This window comes from Balaenoptera acutorostrata, chromosome 4 (assembly GCF_949987535.1).
Source record: "Balaenoptera acutorostrata chromosome 4, mBalAcu1.1, whole genome shotgun sequence".
Taxonomy (NCBI): Eukaryota; Metazoa; Chordata; class Mammalia; order Artiodactyla; family Balaenopteridae; genus Balaenoptera; species Balaenoptera acutorostrata.
The window spans coordinates 7661452-7677085 of NC_080067.1; the positions used below are offsets into that span (position 1 = coordinate 7661452).

Below are 15634 nucleotides of genomic sequence, written 5' to 3' on the forward strand. Positions count from 1 at the left end.
GGGGGATGGACAGTCTCTGTCTCACTCTGAATGTGTACACATGGTATTGTCAGTCTGGTCAAAGTCAAGCTTAGAATGCTCTCCCCTGGGGACCAGGTGTGGTTTCAGTTTTGAGAGCAAGATCACTCAATTTTCAAGCTACTCTAAATTTTATTCTTTGATCAAGTCAGATCAACCCGGGGCTGCATAATTACCTGACATCATTTTAGGCCATCACAGGATTTACCAAGCTGCACAGTGCCTTAGGCTTGCACTAAGGAGCGCTACTGCATAAACAGTTTGTGAAACGTGGCACATTTTTTATTAGTACGCCCATGCGGCTGTTATTTATTTTTGTCACATGCATCCTCTTTATAAGGAAACCCAGTCTTTCTAAAGCACATAACTGTGCTTTGTCTAAGTATCTGGTTTGTTTTTACTTCATGTACAGCATGACTTTGGACCAATCGTGCATACCTTTTTGACTTGGCTGCCAGGAAGCTTAGAGCCAACGCAGAGAAACACATCTAGTTTGTGAACGTGATCTTATAGCATAAATTCTGTGCACTCTTTTTATTTCAGGTTTCATCTTATTTTAGTCCAACTTTATTTTCTCTTTGCCCTGATTTCCTCACTTTTTTTGGCTCTCATTGTACTTCTTTTTCTAGGCAGCCTCAAACCGTTTTAGAATGAGTCTAACAAAAACAAATAAAAGCTCATAAGTAAACCCGTGATGATGTAGTGTATCACAATCTTGATAGGAGAAGAAAAGAAAGAGCAGAATAATTTTAGTTTATCTCAAAAGGAAAAGATAATATTCTTATCTCCATTCCGATGTTGAGTACAGTTTTAGAAAAGTGACACCTCACAATTTTTATCTTATAAAAAAATCTTGATCACTCATTGGCTAATTCATTTTAAGCCCATTCGTTTTATTTGATTTTAGATTAGGGGCCTGTGTGCCTGTGATGTACTGGTGAATAAAAAGTGGGTTAAGTATCTCAGTTAAGTTTGTACTAATTATGTTGGGACAAACACCAATCAGTCATCAACGACATTTCTCACAAAGTTGTGTTTAAAGAAAATGTAAGTATTCAACTGTTTCTCTGGTTTTTAGTAGAGACCAATGGCTATTTACAGGTAATTTAAAAATTTTTCTTCTGAATTAAATTATGTAAGCAAAAACAAGTATATTTTAAACTTTACTCAACTCCAAGTATCTACAAAGATGATAGTGGGGAAATTTACATGGTAGTAAAGTGAATAAGGAAAACGAGCGGGATGTATAGTGCTCCTCTTTCCAAAAATTCCTCACGTTAAATGTAATCATAGTCAAGACGATCATCTTAATAGCTGTCGATGATCTCAGTGAACCACCAGGCACGTTCCTTATGATAAAATTAAATTAAGCAGGAGGAAATTACTGAGAAATAGTTAATGCTGATATACCTTTTAAATAGTTAACTTTTAATATGTACAATGTAGGGTTCAGTGTCCTTGAGGAGTTTTTTTTTTCCTGAGTGGGTAATAAGATGTGGGTCTTCCTAGTACAGCTGTAGGATTGTTTTTGATGATTTGAATCTTATACTATTGAATGCCCAGATTTAATTTAATTGAAAAGCAAGACAAAACAGAACAAATAAACTGTGATTTCCTAAATGACTCTTCTTGGCTTAGAGGATTAAGTCTGTTATTTGTTGAACACTCCCAGCACATCAAACATTATCCCAGATAATGTGCAGGCTTTTAACTCAGGGAACTTAAAATCTAAAGTGGGGGGGGGGGGAAATAAAGACTCATCATGTCCAAGAATGGTCACAGCAGAGTCTCAGATTTTCAAAATAGGTATATATAATTCCAACTCCTTTTATTCTGATTATTATCCAGGAAGTAGCTGAGATGGGATGATTCCTTTTGGGGGACAGTTGCATTCATTGACAAAACTGGTTTACTAAGACGTGTGAGCTGAGAGCTGGTGAGGAAGGGAGGTGGTTTTTGAGAAGGCTGTTCCAAAGCTCAGTAATACCAGACTGCTGTGGATGGTTGGGAGCAGAAAAGGTTCATTGAATACCTTGACTAACAGCTCATTGTTGAGTAGCCTTTGTGCTATAAGTCACGCCACTGTCACCGAAAGTGGTCCAGAAAACAAAGCACGTGACTCAGATGAATTGCATGGGCCATACTTTTGTGTCTGGAGCTGGCTCATCGGATTGAAATAGCAATTCTATAACTTGAAAATGTGTCAACAGAGAGATGCACCATCAATAACTCTGAGTGGGGACTAAGGTTCATGTAGTCAGTATGCCAGGAGCATGGGGCAATGCCTTGTGTGTGATGTGTCCTCCCTCACCATGAGACAAATGGGTCAGCTTGTGGCAGGAGTCACAAGTTAGGCATGTGGTGGTAGCCTCTGCCTCAGAAACGTCGACTGCTTTTTTGGCACCCGGTCTAATGGTGCATTTATTGTTATGTCTGCTACAAGGATGGATCCAGGCAGCGATGGTGCAACCTGGGTGGTGCAGGCTCACTCCAAAGCTTGATTCCTGTCATCCACATCGGAGGATGGACCCTTATCCTGGGCATCTATATGAATTACCTGGATGGTTCACTCAGCAGCTGTGATTTGTTTCCATAGTTTTCTTTTTTCTTTTTTCTTTTTTTTAATTGGAGTACAGTTGATTTATAATATGTTAGTTTCAGGTGTACAGCAAAGTGAGTCAGTTATACATATACATATATCCACACTTTTTGTTTTAGATTCTTTCCCCATGTAGGTCATTACAGAGTATTGAGTAGAGTTCCCTGTGCTATACAGCAGGTTCTTATTAGTTATCTATTTTATATATAGTAGTGTGTATATGTCAATCCCAATCTCCCAATTTATCCTTCCCCCCCATTCCTTGGTAACCATAAGTTTGTTTTCTACATTCGTGATGCTATTTCTGTTTTGTAAATAAATTCATTTGTACCCCCTTCTTTTTTAGATCCACATATAAGTGATATCATATGATATTTGTCTTTCTGTGTCTGATTTATGTCACTCAGTATGACAATCTCTAGGTCCATCCATGTTGCTGCAAATGGCATTATTTTGTTCATTTTTATTCCATTGTATACATGTACCACATCTTCTTTATCCATTCCTCTGTTGATCCATAGTTTTCTGTCTCAAAAAGAGGTGTCTTTAATCTTCCAATCTGTAGTGTTCTTTTTTAAAATTTTTTAAATTTAAAAATTTTTAATTTTCTATACTTTTGGCCATGCCGGGCGGCATGTAGGGTCTTAGTTCCCTGACCAGGGATCGAACCCATGCCCCCTGCATTGGAAGCATGGAGTCCTAACCACTGGACTTCCAGGGAAGTCCCCAGTCTGTAGTTTTCTAAGTGGCAACCAAGCAGGCAGGCCATTGGCAACAGTCCAAGAGTCAGTAAAAATATAACAGATTCATCAATGGCAGTATTGGCCGGAGCTGTGATGATAACCTTGAGTTCTGCCCACTGAGTAGAGTGACTATGCCCTTTTTTGGTCCTTAGCTCTCGCTGAGGTTGAAAGCCACAGCAGACCAGTGGAGACCATTGGGTTTCAGGTTAGTGAACCAGGCCCAGCGGCTCTAAGTGGTGAAATCATTATTCATAGAGACTTGCAGCTCAAAGGGGTCATGAGGGTTGAGGGGCCCCAAAGGTACTAGCATTCTCTCCATATGGCTTCTCTGGATCATAAGTGCCTGAACATTCATAAGACAGGTATGGAAAGCATCAATACCAATTGACACGTCCAGCAGTGGAAGCCACAGAAATAATATATTGTTAACTTTCCTTCTCCACTTTGAACAAACCCTGCCCAAACCCCACCAGCTGATTCCTGACATCTCTTCTGGCTGCACACTCAGTAGGGTGACGACTTTGGCACCCATAGCCAATGAAGCCGTACTAGTTTCAGTCTCCATCCCCCTGAAGTTCCACAACATACTGGGACAGATACTTGTGGCCTGTGATCCCCCTTGGGGACAAGCAGATCTTGTCCCATACTTAGTCCTCCTTAGAACAGCTGAGGTTGGGTTATGGGGGGAGGGAAACGTCAGGGCTGCAGAGGCAGGAGTGGCTCTGTACCCAGTGAATAAGAAGCATTTTCTTTCATTATTGCCACCATCTTTTTCAGATTTGGGGACCCTCGATTCAACAGCCCCCCCCCTTTGCTTTTCAGTTGGGGTTGTGGGGCTCGTAGTTTTGGTTGACTTGGGCTGGCAGCAGAGACTTTCATAAAGCAGTCTACTTTAATCCAGGGCATTGCAGCTCCCTGCCCATATAATATATTTTAAATTCTCATTCTGTTTCAACATGAGGGTTAGGAACATTCTCCAGGCCTATGGGTCTGGCTGCAGGAATTTATCTAGAATTCACTGGGTCAGTTTCTTGTTCTCAATGGGATTGCCTTCACCAGCATTATGAATCCAACCCTGGGCCTAGGAGCTGATTGTTAGTGAGTCATTTATGTTTTCCCTTGGGAGTTTAACTATCTCGGGGAACTCTCTCTGAGAGGGCCAAAGCTCCCTTATCAGCTGGCACCCACTTTGAAAACACTGGGACCTTTCCCTGTCATCTCGGATGGATCTAAGTTTGGCTTGACGGGCTGCAGTAGGGCTGAGCGGTAAGACGCCCAGCTCTGGCCATTCTTCCTTAACAAGCATTATGTGCTCCAGCCCCTCACCCCGCAAGTGAATCAGCCGGGTTCTGCCCAGAGCCTTTCTAAATTTGCCTCCTTTCACGCTCAGCGTAGGTGCTTCTGTCTCTAACTGTTGTCTGAAAGGGGTGGAAACTTCGCCCCCTCCCGCTTCCAGGATGAATCTGAGTGAATCCTCTTGTTGACGGGAGCGTTAATATCCAGGGGCAGCTGCCTTTGAATCCACTCTCTGTGCTTGGCCTGCAGCCACTTCCCTAATTTCTTCTTTTTACCAGACAATAGAGTGTAGGATAATCACTGCCCAGTTGACTTTTAAATTTTTTCCCACACCGCGCAGCATGTGGGATCTTAGTTCCCCGACCAGGGATTGAACCCAGGCCCTCGTGAGTGAAAGTGTGGAGTCCTAACCACTGGACCACCAAGGAAGTCCCTGACTGCCTAGTTGGAACACCAACTTTGAAAGCATTGAAAATTGCAGAAAGCTGTCAAAAGTACACAACATTGGTCAAATGAAATGTCAAGCATGAATCATGCTTAGGCCTGCTCAACCTGAGTGTAAACAGCATGATTTAATGAGAAAGATATTAAAATGAACAAAGGCTGTGAGCCACACTCCACTCCAACCAGGGTTGAAATTACCGCGCACATATCAGATGGACACGATGGGGACCAATCTCACTTAATATCTGACCCTCCTTATGTGAAAAATAGGACCGATTCTTTGAATTTATGTGATAGAGCTCTTTCTTTTTTTCTTAAAGGAAATAACAGATGTTGCCCACTCTGCTCGTGAAGACAATGCTCACGTCATCTTTTTTTGCTTCGTGTCTAACAGAAGGGAGATGGGGCCATAGATAAAGCTGAGCTTCGGGAAGCATGTGACCAGGCCAGTGTGCACATAGATGAGAAGCTCCTGGACCAGCTATTTGAATACTGTGATGTGGATAACGACGGGCTGATTAACTACCTTGAATTTGCAAATTTTCTTAACTGGAAAGATAAAACCCCTCTTAAAGAGTATGAAAAGAGGGTCATTATTAAAGGTATTTAATTTCTGAAGGCTTGCTAAATTCTTAAATGGACTTTATTATGTTCTTTTCCTTAGGAGTTTGACTCTTGTCAACTTTAATATTATATATTTAAAGATATGCACATATACATATATTTGTTTTCGTTTTTATGCATAGAATATCTGTGGAAGGTTAGGAAAGAATTTGATAACATTTATTATTTCCGGGGAGGGGACAGTGGTTGCTGAGGGTCAAAGTGGCAGCGAGACTCACTTTTCAATCTATGTTTTTGTATCTTTTAAGTTTGGAACCGTGTATTACTCATTCAAAAGAAAACAATTACAAGCAAAACAATTTACACAGAAGCCCAAAATATGAAAGAGAGTTCCTCAGAAAGCTGTTTGAAAACCATTTTCTTAGAGAAATTAGCTCCCCTCCCTCAGGAAAAGTCAATTGTAAAATAGAATTTGATCTGTTAAATTTTTTAAGAAAAGGAAAAACATAATCTTTACTTTTATTCAAATATCTTCATGTTTACACATTATCTTCCTGCATCACTAACCCTATATAGATATACATATATACATATGTGTGTGTGCGTATGGAAAATTTTTTTATAAGCTTGTTCTTTGTTTTTAAAATTAATTAATTAATTAATTTTATTTTTGGCTGTGTTGGGTCTTTGTTGCTTCATGCGGGCTTTCTCTAGTTGCGGTGAGCAAGGGCTACTCTTCGTAGCGGTGCACAGACTTCTTATTGCGGTGGCTTCTCTTGTTGTGGAGCACGGACTCTAGGTGCACAAGCTTCAGTAGTTGTGGCACATGGGCTCAGTAGTTGTGGCTCGCGGGCTCTAGAGTGCAGTTTCAGTAGTTGTGGTGCACAGGCTTAGTTGCTCTGTGGCATGTGGGATCTTCCCGGACCAGGGCTTGAACCTGTGTCCCCTGAATTGGCAGGCGGATTCTTAACCACTGCCACCAGGGAAGTCCGTGTATGGAAATATTTTAAAATAGCTAAAATCACGGTGACTGTACCATTTTTATTTGGCTAAAAAAAACACTTAGTTCTCAAATTTCTATGGAATGAAGAGATACTTTTATGGTTTTTGTAAACTTCATTCTCAGTTCCCTTAAGCTGAGGTATTATGAATTACTAAATCATTTCCTCACTTTTTAGAACTTAGGTTATTTCCAGATATTTTAAAAGTAATATGGGTGACGCTATAATGATTATCATCTCTCAGAAAGCTTTCTGTTATCTCATTTCTTATGAATGTTATTTTTGTCCCAGAAGTAACTCCCTCTTTCATTATGCTTTTTTAAATGATTGTACCAATTTGCAATTTTATCAGTCACGGTGGTGAGAAGGTTTTACTCCAATCTTGCTACCATTGAGTGTTATTTCAAACATTCTTGTGATTTAGTTGTTATATAATGATACCTCGTTTGCTTTAATTTTCAAGTCTTGATTCTTACAGACGATTAACATTTGAAAGATTGTCTACATTTTTATCTCCTCTTGGTATATCTCTCCTCTAAAACGTGAAGATACTCCTGTTTTCACTTTTATTCCTGCAAAGCCAGTACCACACTTGGGGCTTTACTCATCACGGGAGCCCTTACCGGTTTCTGGGATGGCTTTTCTCTGCTGTCCGCTAGGAGAATAGGAGGATCTTCTCTACCTAATGAAGCTTTTTATAGAAAACAAGTCTACCCTAGTTCTCTCAGCAATAAATAGAGGGTGACAGAGTATTTTCCTTCTTGGTACAACTCATGAAGCAGTGGGGGAAACAAAAGCCTGCTTTCAAAACAGGTGGTTCTTCTAATTGTTCCTGGTTGGGGGTGTCCTGACTTGAGCAGCCATTTTCGATGGAGTTCTTGAGGTTTTCCTCTTCTTCTAAGACAGTGGCTGGTGGGTCAGTCAGAAGGGACTCAGGAATGCATTGCCAGGAATTTTCTTATATCAAGTTCCATCTTACTGTTGACGGCTGGAGAAAAGGGGGCGCGTCCTTTAAGGCAGGGGCTTTCGAGCAGTTTTCTGAGAAACTATTTTTCATACTTGGTCCAGATTTCTGCCTTTTGTGGGGAGTGGGTGCAGGGAGTGGGTCCAGAGGGTCTGGAACACTGGGCCCGACGCTTTCACGGCAGCGATTGGCAGGGGCTGAGTCGGGGGGTGCAGACTTTAGATGGGCCTGTCTTTTCTGGTTTGCCACCCCGATCTGGCACTGGGGCACCCTTCGCCTGTGTCACCGGGGCTGGGCTTTGCCCAGCACCTTGAGTTCCTCCAGCGCTCGAGAGACCACAGCGCCGCCTAGTGCTGGCTGTGTACTTAGCGGCTCCGTGAAAAAGCTGTGTCAGGAATTTCCTCCTCAACTTCAGAACTGACTCAGCAAAGCAAATCTGCAAAAGAGAACAGAATCTTACAATCGTAGTTGTACCTCAGGGTTTTCTCTTATACACTGATTGGAAAGGAGTTATTTATAGACTCGGTTCCTGCGCTCACAGCGAGCTCTCGTCGCTTCTCCAAATGTCACAGTGCATGGGGGCTCCCTCCCTACCGCGATCAGGTATGTGTGGAATTTACAGCTCCAAATATTTCTTCTCCTGTCCCTCCCCAGGGCACAGTCTTAGGAACAACTCTGGTAATCCTGTAGTTCGAGTCAAATATGAAAATCGGCTCTAATTTTAAAAAAGAGGAAAGAAAAAAAAAGTTCTCCGTTTTCATTTGGTGTTTCAGATTTAAAAGCTTTATTCTAGCATAAAATGAGCGAAGTGGTGAGCAGAAGAACGTTAGACCTTGTTCAGATTTCCTGGTGTATGACCTTGGCCTGAACTTGTACTTCCACAGTGGCTACTGGTGTCAGCGGAGGGTCTACACCAGCTCAGCCTCCGTTTCCACCAGCAAGAAGAGACTAAATGGGAAAACTCATCTTGTTACAGGGTGAGCACCAGGTAGTAACTTTGTCCTGTACTTTTTTTTCCCCCCTTTCCGTCTTTGCTTGAAGGTGGAAAACCAGATTGTGCAAACCCTGCTGAGGCTAATGTAGAAGAATCTGAACCAGCTCTCCTGATAAAGCCTGAAGATATTGTCTTGAAAGAGCCAGGGAGCTCAGAAAAGACTCTGCGGACACTTCTGAGGCCAAGCGATAAAGTTTCTAATCACTACAAGACAACTTCTTCGGAGATCAGTGCAGTTGTAGGCGCTGTTCCTTCTACTTGTGAGTATGTCACATTATTTGCTGAGTGTTAAAAGGATCAACAAACACAGAAGGGGAGTGTCCTTTGTCTGTCCTTGCATTGTCCCCCAGCCTCTATTAGACTCTAACTTTCTCAAAGTCCAGGACCTTTCATTCAGTTCTGTATTCTAAGCACCCCGGAGGGCTCAACAAATGTAGGCTGAATTGAACTAGTGTTCATGGTGACCCAAGTAAAATGATTCTGTATTAATGAAACTGAAACCATCATAGCTCAGAACCCAGAATGTTAGACCTCGTTGGAATTCAGACTTCACCAAGTGCTAGGAGACTTTTGAACCACGTGATTCTTAGCTACAAACAGATTTGCCTTCAAATATTTGAAGAGTTCTTACAGAACAGTTCCTTACATCTTTATTCCCCGTCTGTTAGTCTGCTAGGGCTATCATAACAAATACCACAAACTGAATGGCTAAACAGCAGAAATTGATCATCTCATGATGGCTGGAAGTCCAAGATCAAGGTGTTGGCAGGGTGGCTTCCTTCTGAGCGCTGTGAGGGAAAATCTGCTCCAGGCCCTATCCTGGATTCTGGGGGTTTGCCGGCAGTCTTTGGTGCTACACAGCTTCTGCTGCAACAGCTTGATCTCTGCCTTCGTCTTCATCTGATATTCTCCTGTGTGAGCAGCTGTGTCCCAATGTCCCCTTTTTATAAGGACTCCAGTCATATTGGACTAAGGGGCCACCCTTCTCCCGTATAACCTCATCTTAATTAATTATTCCTGCAATGACCCTCTTTCCAAATAAGGTCACCTCCTGGGGTACTAAGGGTTAGGACTTTAACATAAAAGTCTGGGGAGGATACAGTTCAACCCATAACTGCCCAGATCTCAATATCAAGCATGATGAATTTAGAAAGACTCTTTTACATTGGTCAAGATCCTTTTTTTGGACTAAGGCCATGATTAAGGATTTACATATTTTTCTTAACATATTTTTCTTACATATTTTTCTTGGATTTCAAAGACATGCTTTACATTCTGTTGTGATGAGAGCTTGCTACTTGCTTTGAAATAGTGTTGCCCAATAGAAATACAACTCTATTGTATTGTATTGTATTGTATTGTATCTAGTGTTGTATGTTTTTTTTATTTTTTTATTTATTATTTATTTTTGGCTGCGTTGGGGCTTCCTTGCTGCGTGCAGGCCTTCTCTAGTTGTGGTGAGCAGGGGCTACTCTTCATTGTGGTGTGTGGGCTTCTCATTGAGGTGGCTTCTCTTGTTGCAGAGCGTGGGCTCTAGGCGCTCGGGCTTCAGTAGTTGTGCCTCGCAGGCTCTGGAGCGCGGGCTCAGTAGTTGTGGTGCACGGGCTTAGCTGCTTCTCTGCATGTGGGATCTTCCCGGACCAGGGCTCGAACCTGTGTCTCCTGCATTGGCAGGTGGATTCTTAACCACTGCACCACCAGAGAAGTCCTGGTGTCATATGTATTTAAAAAATTTTAGTAGCCACATTAAGAAGAAGGAAACAGGTGATATTAACTTTAATAGTATATTGGGAATTCCCTGGCAGTCCAGTGGTTAGGGCTTGGTGTTTTCACTGCCGAGGCCTGGGTTCAATCCCTGGTCAGGGAACTAAGTTCCTGAATGCTGTGTGGCGTGGCCAAAAGAAAAAAACATTTTTTTAATCGTGTATATATATATATATATATTTTGTGTATAATATGTATCTCCAAAGTACTATCATCTCAACAAGGAATCAATATAAAATGATTAATTAAATGTCTCACATTCTTTTTTTGGGTACTACATCTTTGAAATTGTGTATTTTACACTCAGAGCACAGCTCAGTTTGGACTAGCCACATTTCCAGTGCTCAGTAGCCACATGGTTGGTGGCGGCTGTATTTAGAATGTCTGTTTTCCTCCCCCATCCATGTCCTAGGTTATCCCATCTGCGGTGTTCCAACCATTCGGTCTGATATTCCCGCCCCCCAAATTCGCCGCATCAGTGACAGAACCAATTATGGTGAAGACGGAAATGCCTATTCATTGCTGCATCCTACCATCTTTGGCCAGAAAGGATTGTTTGAAAGAGACTTCTTCAAGACCAGATCCAAAAAAGAGGTACAACATGTGATTTCAAAAGGGTTGAAAGGCCAACTACACACAAAGGTGGAAATGTTTATTTGCTTGAGCGTTTATATTACAAAAGTCATCAGGAGCACCCCGCCCCCTCCCCCCCCCGAATTAAGATTCTTGAGGATAATGTTCAATTTGGTTTTGGTTGTGATATTTGGTACAATTCTTTTTTTTTTTTTTTAATTGTATAGCTACTTTATTTATTTATTTATTTATTTTTGGCTGTGTTGGGTCTTCGGTTCGTGCGAGGGCTTTCTCTAGTTGCGGCAAGTGGGGGCCACTCTTCATCGCGGTGCAGGGACCGCTCTTCATCGCGGTGCGCGGGCCTTTCACTATCGCGGCCCCTCCCGTTGCGGGGCACAGGCTCCAGACGCGCAGGCTCAGTAGTTGTGGCTCACGGGCCCAGCTGCTCCGTGGCATGTGGGATCTTCCCAGACCAGGGCTCGAACCCGTGTCCCCTGCATTAGCAGGCAGATTCTCAACCACTGCGCCACCAGGGAAGCCCTGGTACAATTCTTGAAGTAGAATTTACTCTAGTAAGAAGCATTACACTCATGTCATATATTCACTATGACCTATGTATAAAAATAAAACTGTTTTCCTAAGATATTCAACACTATTCTTTGTTGAGTAAAAGCAAAGAGGCTCAATCCCTTCCTTGTGTAAGTACCCTTGTGGTCGTGGGTCTCCGAAACCAAAGAGTAAGTGTGAGGAGGGCCACTCTGCCATCCTTATGAGCTGCTATCTCAGATTATCTGCAACAAGCACTGATTTAAAATGTTCTGTCCTGTTGCCACGTGTCAGCCCATGTATCTTGTTTTTTCACTCGGTAAACATGGTCTTCATGCCCCAGGTGATTTTCTTCCTAGGTTGGTTATAAAGCAGGTGCAACCGGCTAGGCCAGAATAGCCATTGGGGTTCTGAGTGCCGAGGAGTAATGGCAGGTCTTGGTCAGAGCAGCCTGTCTAGATCTGCCATTGTGGAAAGCAGGCTGTGATCAAGGGAGCAATTGCTTCTTCGAACTTTCAAATCCAGAGCTAGAAATGATGTGAACAGACGTATGATGCTTTCTGGGACTTCACATGCAGGGTTGATGGCTTGCAAACTTGCAAACTTAGTAACAGATTCATTCCGATGATTCATTCCCACTGAGGTGGGGGAGAGGAGGGGAGAAACTCAGAGGAAGATGCCTGCTGGCTGGTCCCAAAGAAGGAACCCAGGATCCACCACAGAGGGTCAGAGAAGAGACATTTGCAGACTGCATTTTCTCTTCCCTCAGTCACTCTAAAGGGCCTATGAAATAGGGCTTCAGGGCCACCAAAAGAAACAAAAATCTCCTGCTTGTTTCCTGATGCCTAAACTTCTTTTAACTAGGAAGTCATCCTTTATCTCACAATTCTAGGTAGGAAGTAAGAACCCAGAGGCCTGCACATATAGTATTCCAACTAAATGACATTCTAGAAAAGGCAAAACAATGGAGAAAGTAGAAAGACCGTTGGTTGCCAGAGAGTTGGAGAGAAAAAGGGAAGGATGAATAGGTGCAGCACAGAGGATCTTTAGGGCAGTGAAACTATTTTGTATGATACCATAATGGTGGATACGTGTTATTATACATTTGTCAAAACCCATAGATTATGCAACACAGAGAGTGAACCCTCATGTGAACTATGGACTTTGGTTAATAATAATGTATCGATATTGGCTCATCAACTGTAACAAATATACCGCACTAATGCAAGATGTTACTAACAGGGGAAAAGAGGGGTCAAGTGATAGAGCATACAGGAACTCTCTATAATTTCTGCTCGATTTTTCTAGAAACCTAAAACTGCTCTAAAAAATAAAGTCTACTAAGAAAATAATAAAAAAAAAAGAACCCAGAGACCTGGTTGGAGCAATAACGTCACCTTGAGAATAGATGGGTTTCTGTAAAAGTGTTAGCTAATCAATACAGGAGGATGGAAAGCTGAACGAGGGTAGGAATGCCTCCCAAAGAGTTGGGAAGGAAGCAGGGGAGAAGGGCTGGGATGCCCAAGAACCCACCTCAGGGCTTCGCTCTGCAGGGACATTTTTTTGTTTTGTTTTGGCTGCACCACATGGCATGCGGGATCTTAGTTCCCTGACCAGGGACTGAACCCGAGCCCCCTACGGTGGAAGCGTGGAGTCTTAACCACTGGACCGCCAGCGAAGTCCCTGCAGGGACTTTCTTTACCTGTCACTGGGTGGAGGAAAATAGCAACTGTACACGGGTGCCTTGAGGCGCTCCTGCTGTGTAGCTGCTGCCCCTGACAGCACGGATCTCCTGAATTTCAAGTGTATTTGATTATATTGTGAATTTCCCACAAGGCACCTCATATCTAGGGGACCTTTTAATGGTTAAGATTTAGTTTAATAGAGGTATTCTGCAGCTCTTCTATTTCTTTGGCTTTCCTATTCACTGTCTAACCTTTCTTTCCATTTCCCTCTTTGCTTCCCTCCTGTATGCTTCATAGTAAATGTCTTTCCTCTTTGAAATGTAGTTTCATTTTTTTTTTTTTCAAATCTTTTCTTCCCTCTACTCATTCTAATATTTCTTCCCACTACCGGTTCTTATCTTTCCTTTCTTATATTTTCCCTGGGACATATAAAGCATGTTTTTCCCCTCCCTTCATCTCTTTTACTAATTATCACTGCAGAGAGATGATTAATAACCAAAGTTTGCTGGTTTTCAACACGCTCAGATTTTAGTCTGCTCACTCGCTCACGCATGCACTATCTCTCCGACATTTGCACACCCCCAGCTATAATTAAAGTTTACAACAGGCCAGTTAGAGACATTCCATAAATGTTCTTTATTTTTTGGCCACGTGGCTCGTGGGATCTTATTTCCCCGACCAGGGATCGAACGTGTGTCCCCTGCAGTGGAAGCACACTGGACCGCCAGGAAAGTCCCATAAATATTCTTATTTTAAAGAAGAGACACTAATATGCAAGGGGTTTAGATAACATACATAAGAGGTGACTGGGATGGAAATCAAATCCAGCGAGTCTTCTAGCTTTAACTCTTTTACCCTTTCTGCTTGAATTTGGCCACCTCCCTTTAAAATAAACAGAAACACTTAGAGTTGAAAGTAATTTTGTATACTGGCTAGTAGAGTTGAACATGCTTATATTCATTCATATTAGCAAAACGATTCCTGAGCTGAAAGTACTGGAATTTTAATATTGGTTTATTATACGTAATAAGCCCTCCTCCCCCACCACACACACACATGCACACATCTTTTTTGGGGATAAATGTCCACAGTCTTAGATATTATAAAGATATTTTTGAAAATACAAACTGAAAAACACATAAATATTAGCCTGACTTTCAAAGTTTTTTTTTTTTTTCCCCCTAGATTGCAGAGATATTATGTAACATTGGTGTCAAGCTTTCAGAGGATGAATTTGAAAATGTATGGAATCTTGCATCAGAAAAACATCACCGGGGAGAAGTTTGTGTTGAGAATATCAGAAATGTTCTGAATGAGTTACAACACGCAGACTGGACCAAGTGCAAAACAGCCGTGTGATCTTTGTGGAGTTCATTCATTTACACCAAAGAATTGTTAAATCCGTGTTCATCTAAAATGTTCAGTCCATTCTGGTTTTAGATATTATAATTCAGCAATCACTGTCATAGGGCTTATATGCCTGGATGCGTTGCTAATAAATGAGATCTTGGACTTTAAACTTTATTTTCTTGTTTTCTATAAAGCACCAAAGAATTTGCCAAGCACTTGGAGTTAACCTTTAAGCTCACCAAAGGCATAGCTCAGAATGATGCTGGAAGTTTGTCATGTTTAGTGTGCTTAAGAATGCTATGTTTGAGTGGGTGGCCTGATATTCAAAGTCTGGTTTGTGATACCAGGTTCACAAAATTCTGCCTTCAACATTTTGTTATTTTTCTCTTTAGGTGTCACTGTGACACAACTGAAGCTTAATGGGCTTTTAAGTCTCTGTCAGCACCTGGGGAAAACAGACTTAATCACAAGGAGCAGAATTTTGGGAATAAAAACTTGAGTTCCAACAACGACATGATGTCTGGTAGCTTTTCACATATTTTTATGGCCAGAAAAGCATATTGTCCTTGGAGTATCTGAAGAGGACATAGCTGACTACACTGTTAGATGTAGCTTTAGAGAGTTATTGTAGCAAATTGTGCTGAATCATTCCCTCCCTCCTGCCTCGGCTCTTTGATATACAAATGTGATGCCTGAGCGGGATGAGATCCGGATGGTGATGGGGAAGTGGGAGCCCGGTCCAGCGTGTTCTTTCTGTGCATCAGGAAAGCCCCAGGGTGGGTTGAATCCATGACTGAAGCTTTCTCAGCAATATCACTTGATGAATTGAATGATCAATAGCATGTATTCTACTGGTATTTCTCTGTGATAGACCTTGACATTTTGTTGTTTGGTTTTTGTCTATTAGTCTAAAAAAATTACTCTTTAACTTAGATGTTGTGGTTATTCTGTAGGCTACTGTTACTTAAAAACAACAACAACAACAAACAACCAAGGTTCAAAAGATTGCTTTACCCAATCCCTAGGGAAAATTTGTATAATCCATTTATTTTATAGGTAATTTATGTGAAAAATTTTAACTTTTTATTTTGAA

At 41.8% G+C, this 15634-nt stretch overlaps 1 protein-coding gene across 1 annotated transcript in view; it reads left to right on the top strand.

The window, feature by feature from the left end:
* The window catches only part of EFHB (EF-hand domain family member B), a 47927-nt gene extending 33251 nt beyond the window's left edge, over nucleotides 1-14676 (top strand). The window contains exons 9-13 of the mRNA XM_057545661.1: nucleotides 3513-3565; nucleotides 5495-5702; nucleotides 8671-8883; nucleotides 10800-10981; nucleotides 14377-14676. Coding sequence (XP_057401644.1) covers nucleotides 3513-3565; nucleotides 5495-5702; nucleotides 8671-8883; nucleotides 10800-10981; nucleotides 14377-14550 — 830 coding nt within the window. The 3' untranslated portion in view covers nucleotides 14551-14676. The remainder of the gene's footprint in view (nucleotides 1-3512; nucleotides 3566-5494; nucleotides 5703-8670; nucleotides 8884-10799; nucleotides 10982-14376) is intronic.
* The last annotated feature ends 958 nt before the right edge of the window (nucleotides 14677-15634 follow it).